This window comes from Vombatus ursinus, unplaced genomic scaffold (genome assembly GCF_900497805.2).
Source record: "Vombatus ursinus unplaced genomic scaffold, bare-nosed wombat genome assembly UNPS02014798.1, whole genome shotgun sequence".
NCBI classification, from domain to species: Eukaryota; Metazoa; Chordata; class Mammalia; order Diprotodontia; family Vombatidae; genus Vombatus; species Vombatus ursinus.
The window spans coordinates 40,104,408-40,122,180 of NW_020954576.1; the positions used below are offsets into that span (position 1 = coordinate 40,104,408).

Here is a 17,773-nt window from a genome sequence, read left to right on the forward strand (position 1 = left end):
ATCATATAGCACAATCCCCTCATTTTACCATTGGGAAAGTTAGGTGGTACAGTGGAAAAAGTGCCAGGCCCTGAGTCAGGAAGACCTGAGTTCAAATCTGGTCTCAGATAACTCAATAGCTATGTGATGCTGGGTGGGTTACTCACCTTGCAGGGTTGTTATAAGAATCAAATGAGATAATAATTGTAAACCCCCTAGCATATAGTAAGTACTACATAACAGTTACTATTGTAAGGAAACTGAATCTTAAGGAGCTAAACTGACTTAAGATCATCTGGCCTGTTAATGACAAAGCCAAGACAAACTGGAAATCCTCCCTCTTAAAAGTCTAGTGAATATTCCTTTGCACCATGATGACAATCATCTTTTTTCCCCCTCCTAAATCAACATCCTTCCTCATATCTCTAGGCAGATTGAAATACATTTATCTATAAAACATAAGATATCACAATACATCCAATTCAAGTGTAGTACGATGTTCTGTTCTAGAAGCCAAAACTTAAAAAGTCTCTGATGTAGTTGAAAAAAAAGTTCACTCTTTGGGCTTTGGTGCCTTGGGAGACGCTGGTCATTGAGGTATCTCTCAGTTTGCTCTTTAGACAGATATCGTATCTTCACCACTAATGGAATTATGGAATTTGAGGTCAGTCATTTCTGGCAGTGGTGTCCTTTCAAAGTCAAGATGAAATTTAGAGAACATATACACCAGAAAGTGGGGAAATGACCAAGTCTGAACAATCCCTCGAATGAAAGAAACTAACACAACACTTGGGTCTGCCATTCGTTTTCAGGCGCATGGTTTATTAGATTGACTGGTTAAGAATATCAGGATAAATAAGATAATACTTCCTTTTACAGAAAACTGTAATGATAATATTGAATAAGATTTAACAATCTGAGGATTTCACAGAAACATCAGAATTTTAACAGTTAGACAGTAACTGGGATACTTTTGACCAAGAGATCTACTCATAGTTGCAAACATACTGGGTTCAAATTTTAAAAAAAAATTGATCACCAAAAAAAATGTATATCATTAATATCACTGTCACTAAATCCTAAAATCCATCAGGCTTTGAACAATGACTGCAGTCAGCAATGAGAAAAGAAAAAAGATATTCTTTGTCTATTCCAGCCCAAGAAGTCACTCACAAGCTAAGTTAATAGCTGAGAAGTCTAATCCTTTGCAGGTTACATTGCTTTTTCCAAATGTTTTTTATAATCATCCTAACTGGGTTCACAGTAGACTTCTTTTAAATAACACCCATCAGCTTTGCTCGTGATATCTTGTCTGCTCAGCAAGAAAAGGGCTTTCTCCTTTGGGGCAAAGCAGTAATCACAGGGCACTGCTCATCACGCTAAAATGCCAACTCAGTTACTGAGTGTTTTATAAGAAGTGGAAGTTAGGGACAACTGCCCAAACCCCTCAGAATCCAGATCTGAGAGGAGTCGTAGGAAAATCTGCATGAGTGTTATGAAAAAAAAAAAAAGGGAAAGGGGGAATAAGTACAATGCTTAGGTTTGAAAATGAAGGCCTCTGAGTACAGTAATTCCTGTAACTTATTAGCACGTTTGGCTAGAAAGCATACCCCTGGTCACTGCAAAACATTGATAAACCCCACTGTTAGTCTGATTCGCCTACCAGAGGTCAATGGAGGGCAGGCTCTGTCCCACCCCCACACCCAGATGTACTGCTGACATCTATCACTGAAAGCCAGAATGTTCGTATCATCCAAACAAGACAAATACAGGTACTGGACACTAGCAGGACACTAACCCATCTGCAGGGCTTGTCTGCAGCTTCTAGGAACAGCAAAGATGTCAAGTCCTAAAGACCTAGAGTCAGGGCCCAAGACTTTCTTCCCTTGGACCAAACTCAACTCTCTGGATTTGAGAAAGTCACAGCTAAGCTAACATGATTCCTTGTGCTTAGCAAGGCCTCCTGGACAGCTCTTGGCTGCTAGGATCCTAGAAGTGCATAGTAAGTCAGATCTCCGATAGCTTCGGGTTTCTTGGTATGGAAGTGAAGGAAAGGAGGACTCCTCAACTGCCTCCGTGTCATGGCTGCTTAACTCTGCAATGTTCCTTCTTTTATCTGTTGGATAAAGAGGTTCCTCTCATCTTCAGGTGTCCTCCCATTCTGAGCTCGGACAATACACGTTGGCCGGTGGAGGTTGAGCATGTATATCAAATGCTGTTTCTCATTCTTGAGCTCCTCGATCTGGGCTTTCAGCTCAGCGTTTACACTTTCCAACTTTTCTGATTCCTGAGGGAAGGGTACAAATAAGAAGGTATTATGTTGAGGGCAACTGGCAAAAGGTCAAGTTCAAGCCACAACCTAGACTATGGACCCAAGCAGCTTGGCTTATGAGGAAGAAAGGGCAGTGCCCAAATCTGAGCCAAGATGGCCTTTGGAAGGAACTTTATCTGCTTCCTCATTCATCAGAGATAAATTTAATGACCCAACATATTTATTAGGTACAGAGACCATGGTCCTTAGAACTTTTGGGCTCTCCTCAGGGCCTTCTATGTGAACCTCCATAACAGATGGGAGTCTAACCTTTCCAAAATGGAGCCAGTATCCTAGAGTTATACCTAGGTATAGATTCTGCAGCCTCTTTACACCCAGGTAGTAGACTCAAGACTGTGACTAAGCCAGGATAAAGTGAGAACCTGTATTTGGGGTGAGTAAGGAGGAGAAGAAGGAAGCAGTAATGACCCAAGCTCTTAAACCAACAGATTCTTAACCTGAGGTCTATGATCTCAATTTTTTAAAATATATTTGATAATTATATTTCAATGTATTTTGTTTCCTTTGTAATCCTATGCATTTATTTTATCATTTAAAAACATTCTGAAAGAGGGTTCATAGGCTTAGATAGATGGCCAGAGATGTCCATAAGTTAAAAACTCTTCTCTTAGAAGCTCTACCTAGTAGCCTAACATCAAAAAACTTTGGCCTTGCTTTGGGGAGACTATACTAACTCCTCTTTGTTGAGAAAAAGAAGGAAAGGGGCTCAGATTATACATTGGGGTACAAAAAGGAGAAACAAGGAGCAAAACACCTGGGAGAACACCCAGAGAATATATTAATTTGTACAACTTTGAGAAATAATTTGTCGAAGGAGATTAATCAAAGAATTACAAAAACATGCCAAATGTGAGTTGGCAGCTTTCTTTTCTAGGAAAATGACTTGAATGAAACTTCTCTATGTGTACTGACGTGCCTAGTAGGATGCAAGCTGCCAGACTTGTAGAGACTGGCCAGGACTGATAAGGATCGACCATAAGGAGAGAAAACCTTTTTCACTTCTCACACCTGCCTTTCGGATTTCCACATGCATATTTATTGCACTGACAGCATTATCTTTTCCTACCCTGGGAGCCAACATTTCTATTGTTCCTATAAGAAGCTTATTGAACCTTTCAGCTCTTTAGGGCAAAGGGGCCAATTGGGTTTTTAAGCTGATAATCTCTTTCTGAGCTTGGTGGAGAAGCGTCCTGTGGTCACAGGAAAAAGGGAGATGAGAAACCAAAGGCGGAAAGCCAAATACTCACTTTCTGCAAACATTCTGTCTTCTCCTTCTTCTTGTTTCGGCACTTGGCAGCTGCAATTTTATTTCTTTCCCTTCGTCTCTTTTTTCTTTCGTCTTCTTCAGGGGCAAACTAATAAAACCAAAAGATACATCCTTTAATACAAGAAAAAAAAATCTCTGCAAAATTACTGCTATTTAAAAAAAAAGAAAGAAAGAAAACTATTCTTTAATGTAATGTTTTAAATATACTTGGTTCTGGCAGCTGAGGGTAGGAGTGTATAGGGGACGGGCACAAAGGATAAAAGAGTTTTAGATTTGTGGTTTGGAAGACCTCAGTATGAATCTTGCCCCAGACATTTACTAGCTGTGTGACCTTGGGCAAATCACTGAGTCACACTCAGCCTCAGTTTCCTCATCTGTAAAATGGGGATAATAAGAGTAACCTATCTCACAGAGTTATTGTAAGGATCAAATGAAATAACATAAACAAAGCACTTTGCATACCATATATGTGTATGTATGTATATGCTAACTATTCTTCATATCATTGACAGCTAGTACTAATCACAACCATTCTGGATAGGGTGGGAAGGAGAGACTTTTTGGGATAACTGTACACCCTTTCCAGGGTCAGAAGGTGACCTTGAGATGGGACAAGGACATAGGATTTATTCATCCAAGGCAAGGTTTGAAGGCTACATATCCTCTATGTTAATTTCCAGAGGAGATTCCATTATGAACAAATTCAACTTGACTTATCACAAAATAAGTATCCTTATGCCATGGAAGAAAGAATTTTCTTTCTTTCTTTCTTTCTTTTTTTTTTTTTAGGCAATTGGGGTTAAGTGACTTGCCCAGGGTCACACAGCTAGTAAGTGTCAAGTGTTTGGTCTGATTTGAACTCAGGTCCTCCTGACTTCAGGGCCGGTACTCTATCCACTGCGCCACCTAGCTGCCCAGAAGAAAGAATTTTCGAGAAATAAAAGTGTGTGTTTGTTTTCTTTTTGTTCCAGTCCTATGGTTTTCAATAGTGCAGGAAACTCCTGTTGTGTAGAAACTACCTCCACTGAGGCAGATTTGCCACTCAATCTGTTCCAGAGTCCCCAGGGGACCCTCAGACTTTAAAAGGCTTCCCTAGGGTTACACAGCTAGGATGTATCAGTCTTTCTACCCATTATCCACTGTAACAAACTGCCTCTATTGTGCATTTATAAAATACGTTAAGAAATGCCTTTTCTTGAACTTTGACATAGTGAAAAGAACATTGGACTTGGAATCAGTTCAATTCAACGAGCATTTCTTAAGCATCTACTATGTGCCTGGAACCAGAAGCACTCAGAGGATCTTGGTTCAGAGCCTGACGGTGATATTTATTACCAGTATGACCTTAGGCAAGCCACTTGGCCTATCTAGGCCTCAGTTTCTTTCTCTGTAAAATGAGTGGGTTGGACACTCATACATAGATATACTTATATGTATACTTATATATAAATATATATATACACATATATACTTATATATTACATACTATTTCTAAGTAGAATTTCACTCTCACTCTAAATCCTACGATCCCCCTGTATTGCACCACAAGGTGGCTGCCTGCTTTGCCTACGCCTGGCTCTGAGGTGCCCAGAGGTGAGTCACAGCCTATTCTGACTCAGCTCTTACACTCACAACGTGAGAGATGTTGCTCCTTGCTCCCCTTCTTATGGAAGATCCCAAAGTCTATTACAGGACTGTGAGTGTCTGGGGCTTCTGGGGCAGGCTGCCAATTTTACACTATGTTTTTATTAGCTGCATGGAGATTGGCATGCTACCTTTGGACCAGGAATTACAATCATCCTAAGGGCCCACAATCAAACTCTGCCCTTAATCTCTGCCTAAGGACTCTGCCACCGCTGGGGTTCCATGAAGGAGGCGAGGAGAGCCAGCAACCAGGCTATCCATCTTCACTGTTCTCGTAGCAGGAGTCGGGTGATAAGTAATGAGCGCATAGGATGGTTTCAGCACGTAGGCAAACTTCTTATTTATCACAATTATGGCCAGTGTTTTAAGGCCTAAATTTATAATCACAGTCATAAGCTGAAAGGGGACATAGAGCCCACAAGTAGAATTTCCCCTCATTTTACAGATGAGAGAACTAAGGCCTGGGGAGGTAAGTGACTTACCTAAGAGTATCAGAAATGGAATTTGAACCCAGGTTTAATGATTAAAGGGCCAGTGTTCTTTTCCATATACCATACTGCCTCCTGAATATGGCAATATTACCTGAGAAGCCCTGATTCTAGTATGAATGAAATACAAGGAAATGAAATTAAATGTGTCTCTAGGAAGGGCCCTGAACCAAATGATCTTGAGGTCCCTTTCTGCCATTGCATTGAAGATTTTTTTTTAAAAACCACATTCAGATTCCGACATCATTTAAAAGGCTTGATAGGAAATAATTCCTTCCTTCCTTTCTTTCTTCTTTTCCTTCTCTTTTCTCCTTTTCATTCCTTCCATTCCTCTCCTTCTTTCCCTCCCTCTTCTTCCTTCCTTCTTTCCTTCCTTCCATCCTTCCAACTTAGTCTCCTTATCTTACCCTGGCTTGAAGTACAAGGGCTACTCATGGACCCAATACAACTACTGATCAATTCACCCTTCCTTAGGCAACTTGGTGTTCCCCTATTATTAGGAGCTCAGTGGTGCAGTGGATAGAGCACTGGACCTGGAGTTAGGAAGCCCTCAGTTCAAATCTAGCCTCAGACATGTCATCATGCTGTATGACCCTGGGCAAGTCACTTAACTCTGTTTGCCTCAGTTTTCTCATCTGTCAAATGAGCCGGAGAAGAAAATCGCAAACCAGTCCAGGATCTTTGCCAAGAAAACCTCAAATTGGGTCACAAAGAGTCGGACATGACTGAAAACTTAGCTTTGGTCTCCTTAACTATAAAATGGGGATAACAGCACCTCTGCCCCCCAGGGTTGTTGTAAGGATCTTATTTGTAAAGTGCTTTTGCAAATCTTAAGGCACTGAATGCCACTGTTGTTATTAATTAATGCTGAACTCAGTGTGAATACTTGACGGGTTTAGACCACTGCAGCTCAGAACTCCCAAGTTTGAGATCTGTCAAGCTGAGGCTCTCTGCTAGCAAGGATGACAGGTGAGCACCATCCTTTAACTTCTACACACAAGTCTGGGAGGGAGATAATGCCAGTATTCATAGCTCAGAAGCTAAGTGCATCACCCAGGACTCCACCAACTAGTAGAGCTAGCATCAATCTGAAGTGTTCTAAGACCAATGTTCTTTCCACTGCACCACGCTATCTTTCAGAGAAGCAGCCACAGCTGAGGTCTCAGGTAGAGGCCTGGACCCCAAGCCTCTACTTTAGAACAGAGGTTAATTGGACTGAATCAAGAATAACAGTGGGGTCGCTTGCAGGCCCCCATCCTGTCACCATTTCTATAAAATACAACTCCCTGAGGGCTACAAGAAAGACCAGGGGAAACCACAGTGTCAAAACAAGAATTCTTGAGCGGCTCTAAGTTGCCTTTTGACTCTAACCCAGTCCCACTCTAGCCTTCCAGTCTTATTACACTCTTTTATCCTCCACAAACTCTGCTGCCTGGACAGACAGGTCCTTTTGCTGTACCTCACACCGGACACTCCAACTCTGGGCCTTTGCCCTGCCCGGGCCTCATGCCTGGGATATACTCTGCCTTTAACTCGGCCTCTTGGGATATGATTTCCTTTGAAGGTCAGTATAATAGCACCTTCTGAGGCTCTTCTTTATGGCCCCCTTTATGGCTCCCCTTTATGGACTTCACTTCCTCCCCATTATCTGGTACCTACCTGTTATATAGTTATGTGTATGTTTTTTTCTCCCCATAGAATGTCAGCTCTCTAAGGGCAGGAATTGTTTCATTTTCATCTATATATTCCTAAAGTCTAGCATAGTGCCTGGCCCGTAAATAGACATAAATGCTTGTTGATTGATTGACTGTCTGTTAGATTTGGATCTTTTCCCCCAACAGGGATAAAATGCCCAGGTGTATCAGATTTATGAAAAACAAAGACCTTTCACATAGAAGTATGACCCAAAGGGATCCTCAAATCTTATACTATCTCAAAATTCCACAAAAGTGCTCTTCAGCCTAGAAAAAGATCCTAAGAGAGACTATTCCCAGGAAGAAAGCATGTTTCCCTGTGGTATTCTCTCATCTTATGAAAGAAACAATGGTAGCTAAGCTTTTGCAGCTACAGAGACCAAAAGAGTAGACTGTCATAACCAAGGAAGGTACCAAATTAAATATTAATCCATTGAGACCTGGATTATCTGCAAATATTTAATCAGAAAATCAAGAAAACTACCTTGGGTCAGTCCTGAGTCCCTACAAGTCAGGGCTCCATCCCGGTGAGAGGACATGGTAATTTTCTTGTACGATATTCTCAAAGATTAGGGATGGACCCTATACCTCTCTATCTCTCCTATAATAACCTTCTATGGCTCTATCATCTTATAACTTGTTCTAAATTCTTCCAGAGCTCATGCATGCTATTCAGCCTCCTTCCTCAGCTACAGCCCTTACGTATATCAGCTTAGAGAACTCAAGAGAGAAGAGCCTTGGACAGGTGCTCAATCGAAGTACCTCGGCTTTCATGATAGACATCTCAATCGGCCTGTCGCTCACTGTGACGGACTCCAATGTGGCGGACATCCTGTGGCAGAGATGCTTGTTTTGGATGGCAAACCTCAGCTCTTCCTTGACGAGGGGGGTAAGGGTCGTGAAATCTTCAAAGGCCAGAGACGCAGCCGGTGACAGGCAGGGGACAATGGCTGTCGCGCTGACTTCCGAGGCAGGGACCTGGCTTGGATGTTGAAGCATCATTTTGCTGAAAAAGACCAAGACCAAAAGGACTGCCCTCAGGAATGAGCCCAAGACCTTCCCTCCCCCAAAACACAACCTGTACTGCACAGGACAGTTTTATTCTGAGGATTTGGGGCTGGAAGGGACCTTAGAGATCACTTCATATACCTGCCTCGTTTTACAGATGAAGAAACTGAGATCAGAAGAAATCAGCCTCTGAGATTGATTCCAACTAAGAGGTTTTGTGTCGGTTGCTTGTTGCTGATCTTAATGCTTCTTAATGTTCTCAACGTAGCAGATAATACAATAATAATAACAACAACAAAGGCAATATAACAACTAGCATTTGTATAGTGCTTTAAGGTTTGCAAAACACTATAAATATTATGTCATTTTATCCCCACATCAATCCTGGGGCGTAGATGCTGTTATTAATATCCTCATTTTACAGATCAGGAAACTGAGGCAGGCAGAAGCCAAGTGACTCGCCTTGAGTCCTGCAGCTAGATAATGGCTAAGGCCACATTTGAATTCAGATCCTCCCTGGCTCGAGGTCATTGCATCATCTAGCTTGCTGCCTTGATGGCAAGGGTTAACAACGGAAACCAGGAGTACGGACACCTGAGGCTGTGCTACACTCACATATGCAGCCCTTCCCCCAGCAGTTCTTAAAGAGGTAGTGTATGTTTTTTCACATCATAGTGGCCAACCACATAACTGCTTTCAGTCTCCCTTTAAAAAGAAAGTTAGAAGGGTTTCTGAAATTGGGGGAAACCTTTCAGTGGGTGAAAATAAAAGGGAAAGAGTTGCCTGGGTGGGGGAGAATGGGAGGTAAGAACTTCAGTTTCTGCACATTAAAATTTATAACTGAGAATAGCTGTTTAGTGATCCAAGTTACATCAGATACTTATCTATTATCTACTCATTACTTAACTGTTAAAGCACTTCTAAGAGTCAACTATTGAACAGTTGATAAAATAATGGGAAAGGAAGAGGCATGTGTTTCTGCTTCCCAGGGGTTGGAAAAGAATTCCTGTTATGAGCAAGTTTGACGCTTCTGAGAAGGCATGCACAGGTTCACCTAATTTTAAGAAGATAAGCTATAAGGAGACATACCCCTGATACTCCCTTCCCTGCCCCCCCTCCATTATTTCACTTCTCTAGGCCTCAGTTTTTTCAAACGAGAAGAAAGTAAAAAGAGAGGTTTAACTTAGATTCAAGGGTGTTCTGTAGCCAGCTCAAAACTGGGGAAAGCTGGTAGTTAAATTTTCAGTGTGAACTTTTACTTATACCTCAGAAATCAGAAAACACTACAAGTCAGTTCTACATTTGCTATTTTGCTGATTGCTTAGATTTATGAAAGTTAGGGGAAGATGTTAATAATAAAGATTAAACTTAAAAGTGTGTCCCACAAACATTTTTTTCCTCCAAAAAGCTGGTTGTTAAAATATTTGCCAACACAGAGCTGACAAGGTGACTAACTTCTAAGACACTTTGCAGCTCAGAAATTTATGACCCTATGATCTAATGCACAAGAATGAAAAAATGAGTGGCAAAGTACATACGGAAATGTAGAAAGAAACAGGATTAGGAGAACAAGTACAGGACCAGGGGTGGAACTCCAGGCCCTCCTCTGCCACTTACTTAGAAGAAGCAAGGTGCTTCTTCTTTAGGCTGCCCTAAACAATCTCTAAGTTCCCTTTCAGCTCTTAGGCTTGATGATCAGGGTCCAGCCAAAGGGAAAACCTAGGAAGGGCGGCCACAATTTCATTTTGGAATTTTTAATTACAAATCTGACTCCCTCCAAGTGATGCACCAGTGAGTGCCCTTCAAAGAATGAACCCTACATTCACACAAGCCTGCCCAGGCATGATTTCCTCCCTGCTGCTGCCGGTGACATTCTGTGGGGATGACTGCAAGGTAGCTCGGGCCAGGAAGCCCCTCCCTCCTTGCTCCCCTCTTTCAGTCTGGCAGGTTGATAAGGGGTGGGGGAGGGAGAAGATGGTGGTGGAGATAATTAGCAAAGGAAAATGAATTAAAATTTTTGTTGTTCAGTCCTGTCTTAGTCTTCAAGGCCCATTTGGAGTTTTCGTGGCAAAGAGTGGTTTGCTATTTCCCTCTCTAGCTCACTTTACAGATAAGGAAACTGAAGCAAACAGGGTTAAGTGGCTTGTCCAGAGTCACACAGGTAGTATCTGAGGCCAGATTTGAACTAAGGAAGATCAATCTTCCTGATTCCAGGTCTGACACTCTCTTCACTGGCCACACAGGATAAAATCCAAACAGAGACTCCTTTCCTCTGGGACATCCATTTATGAGTTTAAATTCCCTCTGATCATCCTTGCTACATAAATTCACCTTTATTATTATTTTTCTCTCTCTCCACTTTTTTGCTCTTTATTGAAGGGATTAAGAAAAGGTTCCAGAGGCTGAACGTTCAAACGAACATAGGTGTAGAGCTGGGAGGAATCTTAGAGATCACACATCTAACACACTCTTTTTACAGATGAGGAGACTGAAGTCCAGAGAGGCTAAGTAATACGGCCAATTAGTGGCAGGGCCAAGACTTGAGCTCAGGCTCAGGCTCTGACTAAAACTAAGTCTCTTTCCACTACGCTGAAGGTCAACCAGAAACTTTTTTATGGAGTTGCCAATCTGTATGATGTGTCCACAAGCAGGCATGGAGAGCTATATATTTTACAAGCATATGTTTTTATGTCTTTTAAGGCACATGTTTTTGTGTCTTTTAAGCCAGAAAGTCATGTTGCACACACTGCTGTTGTTACTACAAGAAGTTCATTTATATGGTGCCTAACTATTCTTTACTTATAACAATCCTGGGAAACAGTTAAGGGCAGAAATGACCTATTGAGTCTGACCTCTTTCTCCAGCCCAACAAGATGGCACCTTTGACAAAGGCACTGGGAATGTATGGTAGTTTCCCCCCTTCCCACACACTCACCCTCAGATCTTAAAAAGTTAAAGATGCTCTCCTCAAATTCCCTTTGGAGACCTTTTCCAGGGGTGAGGAACCTGCAGCCTCAGGGCCACATTCGGCCCTCTAGGTCCTTGGGTGAGAACTTTTGACTGAGTCCAAGTTTTACAGAACAAATCCCCTTAATAAAAGAATTTGTTCTGTAAAACTTGGACTCAGTCAAAGGGCCACGACTGAGGACCTAGAGGGTGGCATGTGGCCTCAAGGTCACAGATTCCCCACCCCTGCCTTATACCTACATGTTGGTTCCTCCTCCCCGATAGAATGTAGACCCTTAGAGGACAGGAGCTTCTTCTAATTTTTCTGTCTTTGTATGCCTAGCCTGGCCCTGGATGGATGTCTTAATAAATGTCTGTTGAATAGAGATGAAACAATTGATTTACTATTCCCAGAGCTATGAATGCTTAATAGTAGGGAATCTGTTTGCTCTTCTGATAGACCTAAAAAATGTAAGCAATTCTGCTCCCAAAGCCCTGGCTCATGAATCAGAAGAGATGTATCTCTATCCTTTAATCCTAAAAAGCTAGAAAGATACTCTTTTCTGACAGGTAATAAACTTCCCCAAGAATCCAGCCTTCCAGAGTCATCATCTGAACATTCTCCCCTGCATTCTCCTTTGGCCTCCCATCCCCAGTGTTATTAAAAACCAAATAGTTCAGTGATGGAATCCAGAGACACCATCAGCTAAGCCTCTGTTCCTAGGAATGGCAGCCTTCTAGCGGGGTAACTCTGTGTGTGTAATGAATTCTGCCAGATCTGAGAGGTGGTCCATTTTCCCACCCATTCAAGTTTATTAATGAGTGCTCATGGCTGGTGGCCTGCCAGTCTCAAAACCTGAGGAAAATTTCCTTTTTCTTTCTCAGTATAAAAAGTCAGTATTCCTAATGGAAAAAGGTGAAGAATGTCGGTGTTGTGGAATGTTCCGATTAAAAGCACTGCCTTAAATGATTTAGGCCACAGGGGTGGGGAACCTTTGGCCTCAAGGCCACATGTGGCCCTCTAGGTCCTGTTTTCACTGTTTAGTCAAACAGTTTTCACTATTTAGATGACTCTTTGTGACACCTTGAGGACCTAGAAGGCCACGAATGGCCTCGAGGTCACAATTTCCCCACCTCTGATTTAGGAGTTACAAAATGTGTGAAAATCTTTTCAAAAAATTTATCAATGAGTACATTGGACTATATTTTGGGCCTTGGAATCAGGAAAACCTAGGTTCATATCCAACTTCAGATATTTTTGCTAACTGTGTTACCCTAAGCAAGTCACTTAAACTCCATGAGCCTCAGTTTTCTCATTTGTAAAACAGGGATAAATAACAGCTCCTACCTAACAAGATGATGTAAGGATCATTTGAGATAATGTAAAGTGATCTGTGAACTTTAAAATACTACATCAATGAGTGACTATTATTATTGTTTCTCTCCAAATCAAATATTTTAATTCTTTTGATAGTTTCTTGAAACTTTTACTTTCTCTCATTAAATACAATTGTCCTCAGATTTTGGCATACAGCCAAATAAACAAAATAAAAAGTTTATTTAATTATTCATATAATTCAGCCCACACAAACCAATTCCTCAAAAAATCCTACTATAGTAAACTTGTTTGGGGGAAACTTCACATCACCCAGACTGTTAACTGAGTTGATAATTGTCCAAATTCCTTTGGCCAAGTCAACTTCACTTTGCTAGGACCTGAAATATCTGAAGTGATCTTTCTACTCAATCATAAATGACATGACTTTCACAGTTTCTTCATTCTAAAGAAAGTGAAACTCTCCATGGTTTATTCCCTTAACAGATAAACACTTCTGGGAACCTGGCTCCCACATTTTACTTCTTATCGGTTACAGTTACCCTGAATTTTCACTTTCAATTTTCTTGTCTCTTCTATAAACCTCCCCCATGAAATATTGTGCATTATGAGATTATGACTGCAATGTAGGTATTTTATTGACCACTCATTCTGGTTCCTTTGCCCAACTAACTTGAGGACAAGGCAAATAATACCAGGCTGGGATTCAGAAAATACTGGCTCTAGCTCTGTCACTAAGCAGCTGAGATAGCAAAGGTAGGCAGGTCTTAACCTCTCTGTGTTTCAATTCTTGAATTTATAAAATGAGACCATTAAGATGTGCCCTAAGAGTTGGTGTGGTATGATAGATAGAGGGCTAGCTTTCAGCAAGTGCCCAAGCAGCTCTCTAAGACTAAATTACAGACAATCTGTATTAGGGGAGGGAATGTGAAGGCAATTTAGAGGGCATTTTCATACTAAAAGCTCCCTATATTAATGAAATCCTATCTCTAGGCCCTGTCCCTCCAAACTGATCATTGGTTGTGATTTGATTAATTTTTAACTCATCCTAGGTAAACACCCAAAGTGGGGACCACCCAACTCATTTTACAGGAATATAAAATAACTTGCCCAAAGTCATGCTGCTAATAAGTAATAATGCATGTAAAAGGCAGTTTGAACAATACAAAGTGCTGTACTTTGTTGTTCAGTCATTTTCAGTCATGTTTGACTCTTTGTGACCCCTTTTGGGGTTTTCTTGGCAAAGAATCTGGTGTGATTTGTCTTTTCCTTCTCCAGCTCATTTTTACAGATCGAGGAAACTGAGGCAAACAGGGTAAAGTGACCTGTCCAGGGTCACCCAGTTACTAAATAAATGTCTGAGGCTGAATTTGAATTCAAGTCTTCCTGACTCCAGGCCCAGCACTCTATCCACTTTGTCACCTAGCCTCCCTGAAGTGCTATACAAAGAAGCATTATTATATAAATTGGGTGGCCCCATTTTTAGTTTCATATCTCAGGGATTAATTTTTCAGCTCTGTTGGGATTAACCAATCTGGCTGCTGATGCAATTAAGTCCAATTAATTAGGAGTTAATTTTAACCATTAGGCATTCATCTTGGCTCGAAGCCTTTTCTATACTCTCATTGACCTCTAGGCTTCCCCAACACACCCAGTGAATTCTACTCCCACTATTTGTTGGCAGCAGCAATTCCCAACCAGAGTGATGAAGTAGTTTCACATACAGGAAGCTGTTTCTCCCCTGAAAATTTTCTGTGGTGTACTCATCATGTCCTTCCTTCTACTGATGGTTGGGCAACACTGAGAGCAAATGGCCCTGTTACATAGCCAACATTTAAAAAAAAAAAAAGAAGGGGAGAAGGGTATCCTAGATGATGCTATCCTTGTCTAAATGGAGATAGAGCCAAAGGTTCTTCTACTACAATGAATTATAATTCCCTTATTATAATTCACTTAGCTGAGTGCTATTGTCAGAAATCTCAGTTGCTCATCAGACCACCAAAGGCACCAAGCAACGTCCAAAGGAAACACTGACAGGCTTAAGGCAGAAACACAGAAGGGGAAAAGGAAGAGGAAAATAAAAGGAAATGACCAAGTAGATGAAGATAAAAGGAGACAAGAGAAGTCTATTGGGGGCAATGGCTACCAATAACAGATTCATGTGCTCCTAGTGCTCCATGCTACAAGCTACGTCTTATCACTGTCATAGCAGTATTATAGGATAATCTAGCGGCAGCTAGGCGGCACAGTAAGTAGATCTCTAGATCTGCAATCAGAAAGAGTTGAGTTCAAATATGACCTCAGACAGTTATTTGCTGTGGGACCCTGTGCAAGTCAATTAACCTGTTTGCCTCAGTTTCCTCATCTGTAAAATGGGGATAATAATGTCACCCAGTAATAATAATGTGAGGATCAAATGGGATAATTACTGCAAAGAGGGTGGCACATAGTAAGCAATATATAAATGTTAGCTATTATTATTGTCAATAGTATCACAATCATAATGCTTTAAGGTTTACAAAGCAGTTTCTATGCTACAGAAGTCCTGTGAGATGGGCTGCACAAATTTTCTTATTTCCATCTTACAGCGGAGAAAGCTTGAACTCAGAAAGGTCAACTTTTCTTAAGTCCTTTTGCTGGTAAATATTTGAGCCTTTTTCAACCCAGACCCAACCTGTAATTTAATTGGTACAGGAAACTGCCAGTAAGGAAATTCTCTCTACCAATGCAGGCTGGCAGCTTATTCTGATATTTAAAGTCTTAAGGAGCTAACTTAAGGATTGGGTGGTTAAGTTAATTGACTAGAATCACAAAATTAGTATGTATCAGCGAAAAGACTAAAACCCATAAGGACTGAATTCTCTCTACTTGACCACTACTGTATTAGTTGCATTAATATTTAGTCCCAATTCATTTTATTAGATGCTATAGCATTTTATCCACCTGGGAGGTAGAATGAGACCAAAATGTTCACTTCTTTATTTTAGAGATCAAGGGAGACTGAGGCCCAAATGAAAGAATGTTCCAAAGTTACATAACTACTTGGGGAAGGGGATGAAGCTATGACTTGAATCCTAATCTCCTAGTTTCAAGCAGAGATGCTTTTTCCCTGTCAGAGTGTCTTTGAAGTTTCCTTATCCCTCTAAACCAATGCAGAAATTAATCGATTTCCATAGCTGTTACTGTGGCAGAAGAGAAGGAAAAGGAGTTAAACAGTAGGAGAAGAGGGGGAAAGAATGAAAAAGAAGTGGAAAGAAGGGGAGAGTAAAGAACAAAGAAGAAGAGAGGAGAGTAAAGGAGAGGAGAGAGGAAGAGAGAAGAGGATTCCTGAAACAATTGCCTTGGTTGCCACTCAGTGATACCACCGCCTCAGTTTACTTTATGGTGATACAAATAATCTTTTTGGGCCCCCAAACCTTCTTACACCTTTGGCTTGACTAACAGGTTTATAGAATAATAACAACCCATAATTTACTACCTTTGAGATCATTTGGTCCAACTCCCTTCCATTTTGTAAAGCCCCAAATAATGTCCACAGCTATCATCACATTTTATCCTTTTGTGAAATAGGGAAGGTAAATAATATTCATGCCGATGCCCCCTTCTATATGGGAATACTGATGCCTAAGGAAATCAATGTATTATTTAAGGACACACCGATAGCTAGGGAGGTGGGGGAGGAAGGAGATGAGGATAGGGCAGAATCCGCTAAAATAGAACTGGCTCCTTCATTAGCCATCCTACCTCTTGATTTTTAGGACTGCCCCAGTTAAGGGACAAAGACTCCTTAAATGTATAAGAAAATAATAATAATTTTTTTTTTAAGTGAGACGGAAAAAAGCGAATCAGCAAGAAGGAGAAAGCACCGATGAGAAATCTGAAGCCAGACATTTTGCGGTGGCAGACACGACAATCATTTTAAAGGCTCCCTCCTCCTTCGTCCCCAGGGCCAGGAAACTGGTACTAAACTTCAAACTAAGTTTCACTCCTCATCCGGAGAGGGGCCCCGAAGCCTTTGAGCTGCATACTCTCCCAGGCACCCAGGGCGCCTCCCAGTGGGCGCAATTGCTCCTCCTGCAGTCCACCCGGTCCCCATTCATCCGAATCCTGTCTCTAGACGCCAGCGAGAGGACTGAGGGGAGTAGAGGGGGAGGGAGAGAAGAAATAGAGGAGCTTGGGATCTTCCTAGGGGGTGGGGAAGGCAGGGGAGTCCGGCGTCTGGGAGAGCGCTTATGGGCAATCTGAGATACCCCTTTACCTCTCTCCTCCACCCGTAAACCTCCTCCGGCTTCCCCACAGTCACCTCCCAGGCTGGTTAAGTTAAGCAGAAGAAAGCGGAGAGTATCCCAGTGTGAGTGTGGGTGGGGGAAGTCCTGAGTCTGGGGGAGTCTCTCGGTCTCCTTTCGAAACCCCCCCTTCTTACACACACACACACACACACACACACACACACACAGCTAGCTTCAGGAAACTTTTTGAACTGTTGAGAAACCTCTAGGATTGTGCGAACAAACTTCCCACCAAGTTCTTTCGGCGCTGATGGGCGTCCCACAATCCCTGGGAGATGAAGGGTTCGGGCTGGGGTGTTATTAGGGGAGCTGAACGGCGGGAAGCCGACAGGTAAAAAGCCATTCCCCCCTTCCCAGGCACTCACCTACCTTCCTTTCTCTCCCTCCTGCCTCCACTCCTTTCTGACAGTCCCCGGAGAGTGTGGGGCTGGGGCTGTCCGGAGCCGAGAGACGAAGGCGCCTCGCCTGGACCTAAGGCTTGATGGAGTAGGGGAGGTGATATCGGAGCCCAACGACTTGGAAGCGGAGGCGGTGTCTATCCTGCTGTTGCCGCTGCTGCTGCCGCCGCTGGGGCGAGCAAAGCTCCTCTCTCCGCCTTGTTGCTTGGGATTCTGACTAGTAGCGAGGTTGCATCACCCCTTTTTATATAGTGGGGAGTGCTGGTATTTACACTGGGTTGCCAGTCTCGGGCTGACGTAATGCTATTAATAGCTTCCCAGAGAGAACTAGCAAGACGGGGCTGGAGAAGAGGAGGAGGACTGGGAGGGGCTAGGGAAAGGCCGGGGGGGGG

At 42.2% G+C, this 17,773-nt stretch overlaps 1 protein-coding gene across 2 annotated transcripts; it reads right to left on the bottom strand.

Annotated features, from left to right (window-relative positions):
* Nucleotides 1-409: 409 nt before the first annotated feature.
* On the bottom strand, nt 410-17,615 carry ATF3 (activating transcription factor 3). 2 transcript variants are annotated; one of them, XM_027871817.1, is made up of 4 exons: nt 17,349-17,615; nt 8,167-8,410; nt 3,559-3,666; nt 410-2,266 (listed from the first exon to the last, which is right to left on the bottom strand). In XM_027871817.1, exons 2-4 carry the CDS (start codon nt 8,404-8,406, stop codon nt 2,069-2,071), a joined length of 546 nt encoding a protein of 181 aa, XP_027727618.1. In that variant the 5' UTR covers nt 8,407-8,410; nt 17,349-17,615; the 3' UTR covers nt 410-2,068. The 2 variants fall into 2 exon arrangements, with proteins under 2 accessions (XP_027727618.1, XP_027727617.1); XM_027871816.1 differs by having other exon boundaries at nt 17,353-17,612.
* Nucleotides 17,616-17,773: the final 158 nt, after the last annotated feature.